The sequence below is a fragment of the Dendropsophus ebraccatus genome, chromosome 15, assembly GCF_027789765.1.
Source record: "Dendropsophus ebraccatus isolate aDenEbr1 chromosome 15, aDenEbr1.pat, whole genome shotgun sequence".
Taxonomy (NCBI): Eukaryota; Metazoa; Chordata; class Amphibia; order Anura; family Hylidae; genus Dendropsophus; species Dendropsophus ebraccatus.
In genome coordinates, this window is record NC_091468.1 from 48,677,149 (window position 1) to 48,693,895 (window position 16,747).

Sequence of the window (16,747 nt, forward strand, 5' to 3'; positions counted from 1 at the left end):
GTGAAAAAATAAAAGGTGTGTGTGAACAACAAAACAATAACGTCCACTGTTTGCAAAAGACTTCTGAAAATAATTGTCATGATCCTTTTTTTTTTTTAGATACTTTGAGGGGTGTGCAATACTTTTCTCTATATAGTGTATTTTGCCTACTTTCTTCAATATATCTTTATCATTATTATGGGGGGGGGGGGGGGAGACTGCACTGTAAATGCAGTCAAATTTTGTCAGAATTTCCCCAAAAATCAGATTTAGTTGTCCAAATTTTCATGGTATTGGGGAATTATGGGCCCGCTCATGGATATACTTTAATGCATACATTGTATGCCTCGCTGCTCAGTTAATAATACCTGCAGCTGGCCAGGGATGCTTTATGTGTTGCTATTTGCACTTAGCACTTGCTAGCCTGGGCATTCTGCAATGTAAGGCAAACAAATTTCTCCCATCTCTAGCTGTCTTACATAGACAGTCATCTCAACATACCAAACAGAAGAAATAAAGATTGACATATTTATTATACTTGAAAAATGTCTTTTTCTAGCAGCCTATGATATTTCTGTCACTATTCTTCCTTTGCTTACTTGACTGATTTTATCTATGTAAATAGGTATGCTAATTCTTAGAATGTTACAGAACACAAATTTCCATTTTCTAATTTATTATCAGGATTATGAATCAAAACAAAATAAAAATAAAAGTGGAACAAGTGTCAAACTCCAACATAATCCACCATGTTTTCCAAATGAAAATTGATTTTGGGATCACTTCCCAGATTTTTGTCTAATTTACCTTAAGAAAATGAAGAAAGAAAGTATAGTGTTCATCACTGTACTCGGAAAATATTCCTAAAGAGGTTCTAAAGTGTTAATGAAGTAAGGGTCAGTATATAGTTATTTGCATAAACTGAGTGTTCACACCTGTGCCCATCGGGAGATACAGCCGGGAGACGACCGTAGCGCGGTCGTCTCCCGTCTCTGCGTCATGTGATCAGTCAGACTTAGGCCATGTTCACACAACGTATATTTTTGTAAAAGTACGGCCGTTGTTGCCTGATTAATACGAAAATATACGTTACCTTGCCGTCTAAGGAATCCCAGCTGGAGCGTATACACATAGTATATGCTCCAAACGGGATCTCTAGCGGCGCCGCAAACAACTGACATGTTAGTTTTCTGCGGCCACTAATTATTGAATAGCGGCCGCAGAAAACCCTGTCAGTGCACACTATGGAGCGAGCAGCTCCGGCCACCTGCTCCACTGTGTGCAGTGGAGAGTTCTCGTGCGGGCGCGCAAGGTTGCACCCGCATCAGATCTCAGTAGCGCTAAAGATCATCCGGCCGGTACTGCAGTATGGGGCGAAATGATCTTTAATGAGACTAGCCGTTCTGTGACCTGGTCGGGTCACGGAACAACCGGTCTCGTACAGTGTGTGAACATAGCCTTATAATGAAGCTCTTTCGAGTCTGACTGATAAGTCTGATTGATCACGTGACACAGTCGGGAGAGGATCTAGCTTAGCGTGGTCTTCTCCCCGCTCTATCTCCGGAAAGGTACAGATCTGAACTCTCAGACCCAGACCAGTCAAAACTTTTGACATGTCTCTATGACATGTCAATAGTTTTGTGAAAGGACATTGACACTTTAACTTAGATGCACATGCCTCTTAGTAAATCCATTGGGGTGAATGGTGCATACAAGTAAGCCTTTCTTAATAAATGCTCCCCTACCTTGTGTTAATCATATTTTTGAATACTGGACCTCTAGAAAGATACCTCCTCTGTCTTTCCATAAGAATATATGAACAAATTTACTGGCCCAGATTTACCTAAAGGGAATATCCAGGCTTAGAAAAACATGGCACCACTCTCGTCCTCAGTTTGGGTGTGAGTTTTGAAGCTCAGATCCATTAACATGATTGGAGCTGAATTGTAATACCACACACAACCTAAGGACAAGGGTGGCGCTGTTTTTACACGAAGTAGCTGTGCTTTTACTAATTGGTAACCCATTTTAACCGTTGAATTCTTCACAACTTACCTTCTTACACCCCTGGGAATACTACAAAATATTTGACTTTATATCTGTAATTGGTGCCAAATGGGTTGAAGATAAAATCACTTACTTGATACTTATCTAGAAATGTCATGTATCAAAAGATTCTTTCAAGTAAAATCTAACATTTTTCTCTCTCCAAAATACAGTTAGTGGGAAAAAATACAGGTTGAAATCTTTATGATCTCCTATGATAACGTTAACGTGAGATTTGAGATGGAAGGAGAGACTCTGATGTGCGCTCAGATCTCACAGCTTTCTACAAGGTCTTTATTATTAGATAACATGAAGGCATGATAAAATAAAGGCAAAAGAAGAACAACTTACTATATAGTGGTCTCGATACATCTATTTATTATAGTCACAACTCTGGTTCTTGAGTATACTTAAACTAGTTTGGGGGAGATTTATCAAACATGGTGTAAAGTGAAACTGGCTCAGTTGCCCCTAGCAACCAATCAGATTCCTCCTTTCATTTTCCAAAGAGTCTGTGAGGAATGAAAGGTTGAATCTGATTGGTTGCTAGGGGCAACTGAGCCAGTTTCGCTTTACACCATGTTTGATAAATCCCCCCCGGAGTGTTTCAGCTGCAAATACCCCTTCCATGCCCGTAGAAAACAAGAATGCTCGGCCATGCCAAACATTCATGCGTATGGTAGTAGACAAGGTGAGGACCGGAAAAATAACCATTGGTGGAACTGTTATTGCCTTTAGGACGGCACATAGTGGTTGTAACCACACACAAGGGAGGAGACAAAAACAACAAGTTTTACTGCTTATTTTAGTGAGAAATAATATTTAAACTTATCCTGTTAAAGCAAAGTTAAACTGTGAAAAAACTTTGTGTGATGACACATTAGACTTCACAGTTGCGGGAGACAAAATTGGCAGGGTATTTTTTTTATTCAAGACCATTTGTATTGTTGCTAAAATTTTTAGGTGTATTGAAAATAAAAAAATGTTACAATAAAAAAACAATACAGGGGTAAATAGTAAAATGTCTGGACGCTGGGTAATAATATGTTTTCTCTTTCAGGTCATATTTCAGTTGAAGGATTTATGGCATATCTGAGCGGAGAAGAAAATGGAGTTGTTCCACCTGAGAAACTGGATTTAAATGAAGATATGTCTCAACCCCTCTCACATTACTTTATTAATTCCTCACACAACACCTACCTCACAGGTGAGGATTTTTATCCCCCCCCCGATATTTTAAGATTTCTTTATCATGTAAGCTCTTTAAGGGAAATTTATTAATTTATTTAATTGTAGGTAGGGCTTGAATCAGTCCACCCCCCCCCCCCCCTTATTTATTTTTGGACTTTCTCCATGATCTATGACATCACAATTTTTTTTTTGTGCCCACGATAAATACAGATGTATGTGCATCATCCATGCATTGTGACATCACTGTTACTATAAATCCTTTGCCGTTTCTTCAGTTTGGTCATACTCTTGTTCTGATCCAACTCTATCTCTTTATTCAATTTGTATTGTGACATCACTGGGCCCCATTTACTAAGGTTTACTGGCTTTCAACCACCCTACACATCAACGTTTTACTTTCCCAAACTGGAAGATTTATTAATGTATCTCATGTCCTTAGTAAAGCTGTCAGGTTTGTCACATGACAAAATTAAAACCTGACCATCCCGTCATACAAGAGGTGGCTGATTTTTAGAATTGGAAAACCCATTAAAAAAAAAGCAGTTTGTTTGATAAATATGTCAGTTAAGGTGGGTTTAAAGTACATTCCCACAACATGCCCACTTTTCAGGCTTTTTGACAAAACCAACGGCTGAGTCTGGTTTCTGGAATTTTTGTGCACACCATTATTAAATAAGGTTGTACAGTAAACCAGCAGGAAAACATTGACCAAAAAATTACATAACTAGAGATGAGCGAATTTACAGTACAAACAAAGCGAATCACTTTGTTAGCTCAGCAATTTGCTTTTCTCCCTGCTTTCTTTTAAGTCTGTGCTGCTCCACCATGGTGGCTGTAAAAGCTGGATCCAGTCCTGGGAGAAGTTTTCCAGGACTGGATTAAACTTTCCAGCCACCTGGGCTGGAGCAGTGTGGAATGGCACAGACTTCAAAAGGACCAGGCTGATAAGCAGATTGCCGAGCTAACAAAGCGACTCCCTTCATTTGTACTGTAAATTTGCTCATCTCTAATTACATTAGTAAATCAGCCCTACTGTGTTAATTATCCCTGTCCTGTGTGGTGTTTGTGGTTGTGGTTGTAAGGTATCACTGGGTACATTATCCAGGTTCTATATCATACGCTAATGCCCTTTCACATGGCCCGATTATTGGGTGAATTAGTGTTCATAGGAACATCATCAGCCTGTATAAAATGGTTAGTGATCAGCACTTTGCCATATTCCTCTGCACTGAGAGAACATGTAAAATTAAAGAAGTCTGGTGAAAATTTTTATCAAAGTATTGTATTGCCCACCAAAAGTTATACAAATACCCAATATACACTTATTACGGGAAATGCTTATAAAGTGCTTTTTTCCCTGCACTTACTACTGCACCAAGGCTTCACTTCCTGGATAAAATGGTGATGTCACTTCCTGGATAACATGGTTATGTCACTTCTTGAATAACATGGTGATGTCACGACCCGACTCCCAGAGCTGTGCGGGCTGTGGCTGCTGGAGACCATGATGGCAGGGGGATGCTCAGTGTCCCTCCAGTGCCCTGTGTCCCTCAGTGTCCCCCTGCCATCATCCTCTCCAGCAGCCACAGCCCGCACAGCTCTAGGAGTTGGGTCATGACATCACCATGTTATCCAGGAAGTGACATCACCATGTTATCCAGGAAGTGACATCACCATGTTATCCAGGAAGTGACAACACCATGCTATCCAGGAAGTGACATCACCATGTTATCCAGGAAGTAAAGCCTTGATGCAGTAGTAAGTGCAGGAAAACAAGCACTTTATAAGCATTTCACGTAATAAGTGTATATTGGTGATTTGTATAACTTTTGGGGGGCAATACAATTCTTTAATAAAAAAAATTTCCTTTAAGTATTACATACACTATACCTTCTATATTTTATATATTCAATGTCTTATTGATGCCCATGTAATGTATGGACATTCCAGGTCCTCCAGAATCAGATGCATTTTTTTTATGTCCATGAAATGTATGGAAATTCCAGATCCTCCAGGGTGAGAATGAATCATTTCATATACAGTACAAAGTACAAAGTGTATATAATAATGACATTAGCAGAACATAAAACCAAAGATCAACTAAACATATGCTGTAACATCTGGCACATGACACTAATATCTCAAATAGCCCCAGTTATAAATGGCCAACGTAGGGTGAGCCTTGAAACGTAGTATAGACATAGCTAATATCCAGGCAGATGAAAAAAAAAGAAAAAGAAAACAACATACTGTAATTATAATAAAACTATGAGAAAAAAAAGGCTCATGCATATGATTGCGAGAACAAATCTGTGCAAATATACCGTATAAATGATCCTTATATCAAATGAACGGACCAGAGAATCCTGTTTTAACCCACCGTATTCAATTACGGTATATAATGTAAGCTGAGCCATTTGTTCCTGTTAGAAAACTAATCAATGTAGCAAAAATAACCCTCTAAAACAGAATGTAATACAACGTCAGACGACCTGTTCTTAGTTATAACTACAACCTAGAAAATGTTGGCCTGATATTGGGCTTCCGGAGAGGCGGTGTGGCTGCCTACCGGTAGATATTTTCACAGGCTATGGTAATATCTTCTGCAAAACATGACAAAAATAACAGCAGTTTATAAAAAAAATACCTAATAAAAAGAGCAAACTAAACAAATGCAAACCACACGTCAGTAACGTCTCTGTGAGCTGTCATCCTGTCATCCTGGAGGATTAGGAATAAACTGACCACTAAGTGCAACCATCCTAAAAACATAACAGCAGGAAAGCTGGCTAGTCCATGCATAGGTGATGTATTTGCATTTAAAGGGGGTATGCCATGAAAAGTGTATATGGACATCATTATAGAGGGCCAGATCCCTATATATGAGCCACAATGGAGAGCTTGTCTGTGAAATCCGTGCCCCCTCTAACAGACCCACTCTGTCCATGTATTCATTAACTGCCAGGTCTCTAGGAAACATCAAAAGTTTTTTTTTGTTTTTTTTTTGTTTTTTTAAGTGACAGGTATACTTTAATACATTTTTTAGGGGAAGGGGGGCGGGGGCTGTATAATGAGAAGAAATACAATGTATCTTTACTTAAAAAATGGTCATAATTATTAAAAGCTGCAGTTTAATGTTAACTAGTGTAAAATAATGCTTGGAGAAAAGGAATATCCTATTGGAGTGTGATATTGGCAGTTCTATGTTAGTTTAGACTTTAGAAGAGAAAGATTTAGGGGTAGTGATTTCTGACAGCTTAAAAATGAGTCACCAGTGCAACCAGTGATAGGGAAAGCAAATTGTATACTGGGCTATATATATATATATATATATATGCTGCACTGTATAGCTAAAGGTATAACCAGTAGGAAGAGGGAGATTGTGATCCCGCTGGTGAGACTACATCTGGAATACTGTGTCCAGTTCTAGAGGCCTCATCTACAAAGATGGGATACAAAATGGTGAAAGGTCTTAAAGGGTAACTATAAGAACAAGGGGTAACTGTAAAAACTTAGGTTAGTTGGGGGGAAAATCTTAAGCAAACTGTGAAAACATAATTTTACCAAAAGAGTAGTGCATGCTTAGAACAAACTTCCTGCAGATGTGGTTGAATTTAACCCTTTAAGGACATGGCCCATTTTCGTTTTTACGTTTTCGGTTTTTCCTCCTTGTGTTTAAAAGGTCATAGCACTTGCATTTTTCCACCTAGAAACCCACATGACCCCTTATTTCTTGCGTCACTAATTGTACTTTGCAATTACAGGCTGAATTTTTGCATAAAGTACACTGCGAAACCAGAAAAAAATTCAAAGTGTGGTGAAATTGAAAAAAAAAAACGCATTTCTTTTATTTGGGGGAAATGTGTTTTTACGCCATTCGCCCTGGGGTAAAACTGACTTGTTATGCATGTTCCTCAAGTCGTTACGATTAAAACGATATATAACATGTATAACTTATATTGTATCTGATGGCCTGTAAAAAATTCAAACCGTTGTTAACCAATATACATTCCTTAAAATCGCTCCATTCCCAGGCTTATAGCGCTTTTATCCTTTGGTCTATGGGGCTGTGCGAGGTGTCATTTTTTGCGCCATGATGTGATCTTTCTATCGGTACCTTGATTGCGCATATACGACTTTTTGATCGCTTTTTATTACATTTTTTCTGGATTTGATGCGACCAAAAATGCGCAATTTTGCACTTTGGCATTTTTTTGCGCTGACGCCGTTTACCGTACGAGATCAGGAATGTGATTAATTAATAGTTCGGGCGATTACGCACGCGGCGATACCAAACATGTTTATTTATTTATTTATTTGTTTACTTTTATTTAAAACCTGGGAAAAGGGGGGTGATTCAGACTTTTATTAGGGGAGGGGGATTTTTACTATTAACAACACGTTTTTTTTTTTTTTTACACATATACTAGAAGCCCCCCTGGGGGACTTCTAGTATATACACTGTGATCTCTCATTGAGATCTCTGCAGCATAGATATGCTGCAGAGATCCATGAGATCGGCACTCGTTTGCTTTCGGCTGCTGCAGCCGGAAACAAACGAGTGCCGAGCCGAGGACGGCGCCATCTTGGACGCGTCCCCGGCCGGCATCAGTAACGGAGATCGCTCCTCCGGGACAAGGTCCCGGAGGAGCGATCTCCCCCACTAGACACCAGGGAAACGTTGCCTCCGGTAATCGGAGGCAGCTGTCAACTTTGACAGCTGCCTCCGATTAGCTAATTAGCGGGCACGGCGATCGGACCGTGCCCGCTAATAGCGGCGGTCCCGGGCTACACGCGGCACCCGGGATCGCGGCACTTCAAAGCGGGGCCGCCGCGCGGCCCCGCTTTGAAGTGCTAATGAGGACATAGGACGTACCGGTACGTCCTATGTCCTTAAGAGGTTAAAGGGTATTCCACTCAAACATAACTTTTGATATATTGCTGCCCATGGTGAGACTAACAATTCGTTCCCTACTTGTTATTATCTATTCAGTCTCCTTCCCCCAGTTCTGAGCTGCTGCTTTCTGCTGAAAATACAAAAATCTGTGTATGAGTCTTTCTCTGGTTCTCCCCTCCTCCTCTCCCTTATGGGACAGCTGATGTAAACAAGTCCCTGACTGGCTTTATCTACAACATTGTTGCTTCTTTGTAATGCCAGGAGGGTTAATCTGAGATCAAGTTGCTAATAAACTGACTGCGATTATGCCACCCAGCATTACAAAGAAGCTACAACATTGCAGATAAAGCCGGTCAGAGATGTTCTTGCATTAGCTGTCTCAGAATGGAGGGGGGAGGAGGAGGAGGAAGAGAGAAGAGCTCACGCACAAATTTAAATGTTTTCAGCAGAAAGCAGCAGCTCAAAACTGGGGGAAATGAAACAAGTATGGAATGAATTGTTAGTCTCACCATGGGCAGCAACATATCAAAAGATATCTTTGAGTAGACTACCCCTTGCATGAAGCATGAACATACATTTTGCCATCTATTTTTTTTTGACATAGCAGATATTCAGCATATATTATATGCAATACGTCAAATGTATATTGACGTATTAACAGGGTGAGCTATAGCCAATCTGGCCTGCAGTTCACAGACCAGTAATCAGGGCTGTGACATCCATTATAACATACTCTTCCATTAGGGTTTGCGGTTGACGATTTGTCTCTTTAGAATAATCACCATCCGCATCGCTAAATGAGAACATGTTTCATTATGTTTGTAGCAGACTCGCTTACTCATCAGGGTATAACCTAATCTGTTCTCTTTCTAGCTGATACTCTTACATTTACATTTTACCCTATTTTGAACATAGACTTTTGGGCGAAACATTTCCCAAATTATTTTTGGAGCGTACTTTACATGCAGCCAGCAAATAGGAGACAGCTGGTATGTAATTGGAGGAAATTAATAGGTGACAAACATGCATTTTAATACTGTCAGAAATAGATGTTGTTCTCCCATAAATACATGAAAATCATAGTAATAAAAATTAAATCATCGATAGGAATTTGGACAGGGGTCCTGGCTATGTTACTAAAATGTGCACAAGTCCTTTCAGCTTGTTGAATTCTATTTAAAGAAAGGTGATGGAAATTGAGGAAATCATTTGATGAACCAACCTCTGAGTTTAAATAATTTTTTTTTTTTTTTTTTCTTTGTGGGACCAGTTGTAGTTTTTGCTCATTTGGGGACATATTATTTATTTTCTTTTTGCCATTCCGCTCCCCCTCCTTCTTCTGCAGTTTGCATTTACAATGTTTACAAAAATCATTTATTTTTATTTTTTTACAGTGCTTACAATAATGTTACATGAGTAAATTTTAATGTATATGGGTTGTTATGCAAGGTTTCTCTCTGTTTTATGCATTTTATTTCTAATGTTTACAACCATTTTTATTATTTTTTAAATTGTTTACAATCCTTTTAAATGACATTAACTTTTTTATATATATATGGTTGTTATGCAAAGTTTTTTTATCAAGTAGTTTTATTTTTTTTGTACGATAAGGCTATGTTCACACAACGTTTTTTCAAATGACGTTGGTTATTTTAAGTATAAAAAAACAGACGTCATTTAGCTGTCTGGTCTCCCTTTAGTGAAATGACTGGTGTTTGCACATTATTTGAGTTTGGGGTTACTAATTGGCCTTTGGATGCGGCTTAATTAAAAAGTCCATTGAATTTAATAGTAAAAATAGAGAAAGAACAGTGAAAAACTGCCTGTGAACAACTAATAAAAAAACGTCCGCTGTTTGCAAAAGACGTTTGAAAATAATGATCATGTTCATTATTTTGAAGTCTGCGGTAAAAACGTCCGTTATTCAATACCTTGTGTGGATTGGACGTTCTTCTTTCCGTTAACTTCAATGTATTACCATTGCAGTCAGTTAAATCGCGGCAAAAACTGACGTTATTTTAAATAGCAAAATCGGCAGCCTTTTCTCAATTTTTGACGTTGTGTGAACATAGCCTCAGAATGTTTTGTGTCACCAATTTACTTTTTTTTTCTTTTTTCTATTAATGGAGCTGTAGGAGGGCAAAATTTTTGGGATCCGCTATTTTTTTCAGACAATAGACTTTGAATGGAATTGTGCATGCTAAACCTCCATTTCTTTTAAACAAACAACATTAGACTCTCTTTCTTTTGATTATGGGGGTCCCAACCATGGTAACTAGCTATGGCTGTATCCATGTTTTCCAAGCATTTCCCAGGAGGTCCCTGGTCAGTATCCTCCCGGCAGCCTGAGGGAGATGAGCGCAGATCAGTTTTGCTTCACACGAAGCAAAATAAATCTGATTCACTCAGCTCTAGTGGTAACCCATCAATGTCTTGTGTACAAGCCCTTTTACTTTCTCAATGCTTAATTGCTGCTGTTGCCATTGAAAGCAACACCTGAAGGGGTTCCTGGGCCAATAGAGAAGAAGCCCAGTTGTTGTTTTTTTTTTTTAAGCGACTCTGTACCTACAATCTGTCCCCCCCCAAACCACTTGTACTGTCAGCTGCTTTTAATCCAAGATCTGTCCTGGGGTCCGTTCGGCAGGGGATGCAGTTATTGTCCTTAAAACAACTTTTAATCCTACATCACTGTGTCTAACGGCCGGGGCTTACATTTGTATATGCATTAGGCTGGCACCACCTCTCTGTCCTTCCTCCCCACCCTCCCCATCATTAGGAATGATCCAGGAACATTTACTGCTGTTTGAGCTTTGCACAGGTGTCTTAACGATCCAGCCCATGTTCATTATACACACAGGTGGGGAATAGGAAGCAATCGGCCTGGAGCATTCCTAATGATGAGGAGGGTGGGGAGGAAGGACAGAGAGGGTGTGCCAGCCTAATGCATATACAAATGTAAGCCCCGGCCGTTAGACACAGCGCTGCCGGATTAAAAGTTGTTTTTATGACAATAACTGCATCCCCTACTGAATGGACCCCAGGACAGATCTTGGATTAAAAGCAGCTATCTGAAGGTACAAGTGGTTTGGGGGGTTGTGGATACAGAGTCGCTTTAAACAAGGTTGCTATATTCAATGTAAAACTTTACCCTTTTCTTTGTATTTTAGCGGGGCAGCTGGCTGGTAACTCCTCGGTGGAGATGTATCGGCAAGTACTGTTAGCTGGATGCCGCTGTGTAGAATTGGATTGTTGGAAGGGACGTACGGCAGAGGAAGAGCCGGTGATCACACATGGCTTCACCATGACCACTGAAATATCTTTTAAGGTACAAGGCTACTTTCTTTTGGATCAAGAATATTAAAGCAACTCTGTACCCACAATCTGCCCCACCCCCACCACCACCAAATTGCTTGAACCTTTGGATAGCTGCTTTTAATCTAAGACTAGTGTCAAATTGGCTTGGCCTAGAGTGTCTATGCCCTAGGCTTGCACCGCCTCTCCATCCCTCCTCCCCGCTCTCTTCACCATTTCTACTAGTCATCAGCTGTCTGAACACTGCTTGTGGGCTGGATAGTTAAGGCACATGTGAAGTGTTCAGACAAGTGATGAATAGGAGAAATCCTTCCTGGTGCATTCCTAATGGTAAAGAGGGTTGTCAAGGAGGAACAGAGAGGCGGTGCAATTCTAGGGCATAGACACTCTAGGCCACGCCAATTTGACACAGGGCTGCAAGTTTAAAAGTTGTTTTTTAGGACAATAACTGCATCACCTGCCGAACGGACAGATCTTGGATTAAAAGCAGCTATCCATAGGTACAAGCGGTTTGGGGTGGGGGGCAGATTGTGGGTACAGAGTCGCTTTAAATGCATACATTTTCCTAGTCATAGAGTAATAATACATGTCAATATGAAGAGGCTTTTTACAATAGGAAAAACCATTGTAAAGACAAAGGATGCACCATCCTTATCCTGACATGTGCATTACAGCTATACCGCTCACCTCGGGTAAAAGTAATTAAAAGTCACTGCTGGTTACTTTGTATGTCACAATGAGATGGCAACCTCTATAGCGAAGGTCTTAATTGTACATGGTAACTCCTCTGAAACGCTATTGACATTCCGTAGCACAAGTGTCTGCAAAACCAATAACCTTTAATTAAGAAGCCGCTTCAGTCACCAGAGTAACAGGATAAGAAAGGTGGGAAATAGCAAGTTTACGGTCAGGGTTTTTTTGTGGAAAGACCAATAATAAAATAAATATACTGAGAATAACAATACATGTCTCCTATTCAGGGTTGGTTGGGGGAGGAAGTTCCTCACAGCATAGAAGAAACTCATATTTAAAGGGGTCATCCAGGATTACAAAAAAAAGGTTTTACTTTTATGTTGGATGAAACACAAGTCATCAGATGGTCCCCAGCAGCTTCTTCCTACCCTCCAGTCTTCGTTGATAAATCTGTCCTTGTTTGAGTATAGGAGAGATCAATCAATCAAGGTCATTGAGGAAGAAGAAGCCACCAGGGACTGCCCTGATGACTCGTGGTTCAGGCTGCATGAAAATGATGACTGGCTGCCTTTAACTAAAACAGTGCCACACTTGTATCTGGACCATGTGCGGTATTGCCACTTACCCTTGGTTTTAAATGGGACTGTTGTTTACGGAAAAAAAAGAAAATAGATCATCTATATCAATTTACATAGTCACTATTGTTTCAAACGTCTTTCCTCTATTTGATTATCAAGGTAATGTATGACATTATATTAAAGGGAAACAGATCGCTGATCTCAGGGAGACCAGCCAAACCATAACACCGCCGGCTGCTAATGAAAGCACTCAATGCAGTGAAATCCTAGGTGCATTGCCCTCCTGGGAAACATGAATATGCAAAAGAAGAGCCCGTGGAGTCTCATTGAAGAGTCTCGAAACACAGGACTAGCCAGATATTCCTCCGGGAAGGACCCAGCCAAGGGTTGGCTCCTGTAAGGAAACCACCAAAACCACCATATTAAGTGGCCCTATAAGTCAATGTAATGACAAGGGAAAAACCAAGGCCAGGTAACCATTCACATACAGCTGTTTCGGGGTGTTTCCCCTCATCAGTGTGGAGCAGGATTCTGGCTAGGTGGGAGCAATGCCTAGTAGAGCCATAACATTGACTTATAGGGCCACTTAATATGGTGGTTTTCGTGGTTTCCTTACAGGAGCCACTCCTTGGCTGGGTCCTTCCTAGAGGGATATCTGGCTAGTCCTGTGTTTTGAGGCTCTTTAATGAGGCTCCACAGGCTCTTCTTTTGCATAGTCATTTACTGAGAATCTTTGAGCCTCCAGACAATCTGCACTGTCCACAATGTAAAGGCTTTCCATAGTGTATTTTGTTTTAATTAGCACATTGCAAACCAAGCTCATCAGTAATGCTTTCTATTTACTGCTTAGGGTTCAGTGCTCCCATAGTATCTTGCATGCCCAGTGCATAAGGAACCCCCCCTCCCCACACACACTTGCAATCTATTGTAGTATACTATACAAATGATTAGTCTAGCACAGTGCAAGCCTGTTCAGTGTACTTTTACCAGCACTATGCCTTAGTGTGCCAGAGACAGATATTTCTTTTTCTGTATAAGTGTATTGATTTGTGAAGACATCTTCAGTATTTTAGACATGTTCTGTGACCTTTGCAGAGATCATTATACAGGGGTGGGGGATGGGGTGAGCTGTGAACATCAGCTATTGGTTATGGGGTTATCCTGTCTTGTCTGCATTAAGCTTTATAATGGTGTTATTTAGCATAGTAATCCTTACAGTGGTAATAAGTTGACTGCTGAGAAGTGATCTCTACAGAATTTATATAGTTACTTTTTGTACAAATAGTTTTTGATAATACACTTAAGATTAATGTATCATTTGAAAAATGACCCTTAAATCACATTTTTATGTTAAACATTTTTTTAAAGAATTTTTGTTTCATATTTTTCCAAATTTTCTATTTCTATTTTAAAATAATTTTTTAAATAAAACCATTTCCATTCTGGCCACAAAACATAATATTAAAACGATATTTGCTGCTCTGTAGAGGAAACTTTTTTTGCAGCCTCCTCTTTATCATCACAAAGGATTGTAGTAAAAGGTGACGCGTGTTTATAAATAAAACAGAATTAAGCCGTTCACAATAAATGATGGTCACCGCTCCCCTCCTACAGATCTCCACACTGTGACCTCTCTGCACAGGTCACAGAGCATGCCTAGAAAACATCATCTCTAGGCAGTTGTTTTTATATGTCCATAAAAGGGCAGGATTTCAGGCAATATCGCTGCCCCAAAAAATAGAGTACATGAAAATAATAAAAAAAAATTACAATACGAACACAGAAACAGAAAAAAAAAAATCAGTATCTGGCTCTAATTCTGTGAAAAAAAAGTCAGTAGCCAGGTTCGCTAAAATGAATACTGTAAAAATCACTTGTAGGTATACACTGAATAAGGTGTCATCTATCCAGCATTATCCAACATGCCAAATAAAATTATCCAAAAACAACAGGTTTCCAACAAAATAAATGCATTTCTACTTGTCTATTGTTGGCAATAGTAAACAGCATGGCGCCTTGGCTAAAATCGCATGAAGCGGAACACTTTCATTTCAATAGACAAATAGAAAGCTGAATATTGCCCCTAACCACATAGAAGACATCAATAGCTAATATAAAACGATATATTCTGAACTCGGAAAATCATTATACAATCCTTCCCTTTAAGTTCAGGCATAATTGGAGCTTTAAGGAACAGCTAAAGGATTCAGCCAATTTGTCTCGCACTGTCACTTTCATTCCAGCCACTTGTTACAATTCATGCAGGAGCAATAGGAACAGTGTCGTCCCCGATTTACAGATTACCGGCTGCATATTATTATGATCGGCTTGTGTGACTCATCAACTGGCTTATATGGATTTAGGACATGTAATCAATGGAGAGCTTTGGATAGCATACATATTAGAAAAAATGAGTGACTTAGTGCTATAAACCATTAGAGCAGGGGTAGGGAACCTTGGCTCTCCAGCTGTTGCAAAACTACAACTCCCATCATGCCTGGACAGCCAAAACTAAAAGTGCTTTTTTTATATTACTAAATCTTGGCACAAAGACAATTGTAATAATCCCGTTTGTATGCACATTGGTAAAGGGAAACTATCAGCAGGTTAGAAACATCCGACATGCTGATATCTCCCTATAGAGCACAGGGCGCTAAGGATAAAGGTAAGTTTCTTACCTTCATCCTTGGCCCTGTTTTTGTATACTTTGTAGTTTAAAGTGTCACTGTCGTTTATTTTATTTTATTTTTTTTTGCAGAAATCAATAGTACAGGTGATTTTAAGAAATTTTGTAATTGGGTTTATTAGCCGAAAAATGCATTTTTATCATGATAAGCAGTTTGAAGCTCTCCCCCCTGTCTTCATGGTTAATTTAGAGCTACATCACCGGGCTATCTCCTCTGAAGTCAGCACTGACCTCTCTGACCTCTGGATACCGGCTTTCACACAGGCCCCGCTGTGTAATCCTTTGTTCTCTGCTCTCTGCTGCCGACTAATCTCCCTCCTCCCCTCTCCATAGGTTACACAGGGCCCCACTGATGTAAAAGAGTCAACATTTCCTGATAATGAGCAGTGAAGGAGAAAGAGAGGGGGGGGGGGGGGCCTGGGGAAAGTCTTCTTGAATGCAGATAATGACATATTTGTCTAATAAACCAAATTACAAAGTTTCTCAAAATTGCCTGTTCTATTGATCTCTGCAAAAAAAATAAAAAATAAAAAAATGACAGTGACACTTTAAACCATATGCTAATGAGGCAGTTTTGTGCAACAGGGGTGGGACTACCGACCTCAGTGCACCAGTTTGCCTCAGCCAGCCCGCCCCTTCTAATAAATATTCATCTGGTACTCTGAAGTGACGCCACTGCAGAGCACCACCCCATTATTCATTAGAAGGGGCGGGTGCAGTAAGAATGGTAGTTCTGCCCCCAGTGCACCAAACTGCCTTATTTACATATCTTATAAACTACAAACTTAATGAAAACGGCCAGAGGATTATCCTCAGCATTCCATTCACTATAGAGACTTATCAGCAGGTTGGATGTTTCCCTTTACCTGTGCCCTCTGTGGTATTTAAATCAACTGGTGCTTGATTTGTAAATTACTTCTATTTTAAATCTATTCTTCCAGTACTTATCAGCTGCTGTATGCCTAGAAAGAAGACACATAATTCTTTCCAAGCTCTCTACTGCCACCTTTGTCCATGTTAGGTATTCTCCAGAGCTGGAGAGGTTGAACAGTTTCTGACAAGGTCAGAGGTGGAAGTAGAAAGTACTGTGTCAGATTGGAAAGAATTAGGGCCCTATTACACTGAGCGATAATCGATTATCACTCCGTGTAATGGATGCAATAATTAGCCGATGAAATAATCTTCTTTAGGCCCAGACCTAAAATCATCGGCTGCCAGCTGTGCATGGCTACGTGTAATAGCAAAGTGCAGCCAGCGGCTGATGATTTAACAAACAGTTTACATCACCTAACCACACCTCTGGTCTTCTCCTGCGCTCTGCATGCTTCCTCCCCAGTCCTGTCTCAGCTGACAAGTTTCTCAGCC

The 16,747-nt window shown here is 40.0% G+C and overlaps 1 protein-coding gene across 2 annotated transcripts in view; it reads left to right on the forward strand.

Annotated features, from left to right (window-relative positions):
- The window catches only part of PLCB1 (phospholipase C beta 1), a 510,352-nt gene that overhangs the window by 372,442 nt on the left and 121,163 nt on the right, over positions 1 to 16,747 (forward strand). For both annotated transcript variants that reach the window (XM_069955509.1, XM_069955510.1), the window contains 2 exons: positions 3,086 to 3,232; positions 11,281 to 11,438. In XM_069955509.1, the coding sequence (XP_069811610.1) occupies positions 3,086 to 3,232; positions 11,281 to 11,438 (305 nt within the window). The remainder of the gene's footprint in view (positions 1 to 3,085; positions 3,233 to 11,280; positions 11,439 to 16,747) is intronic.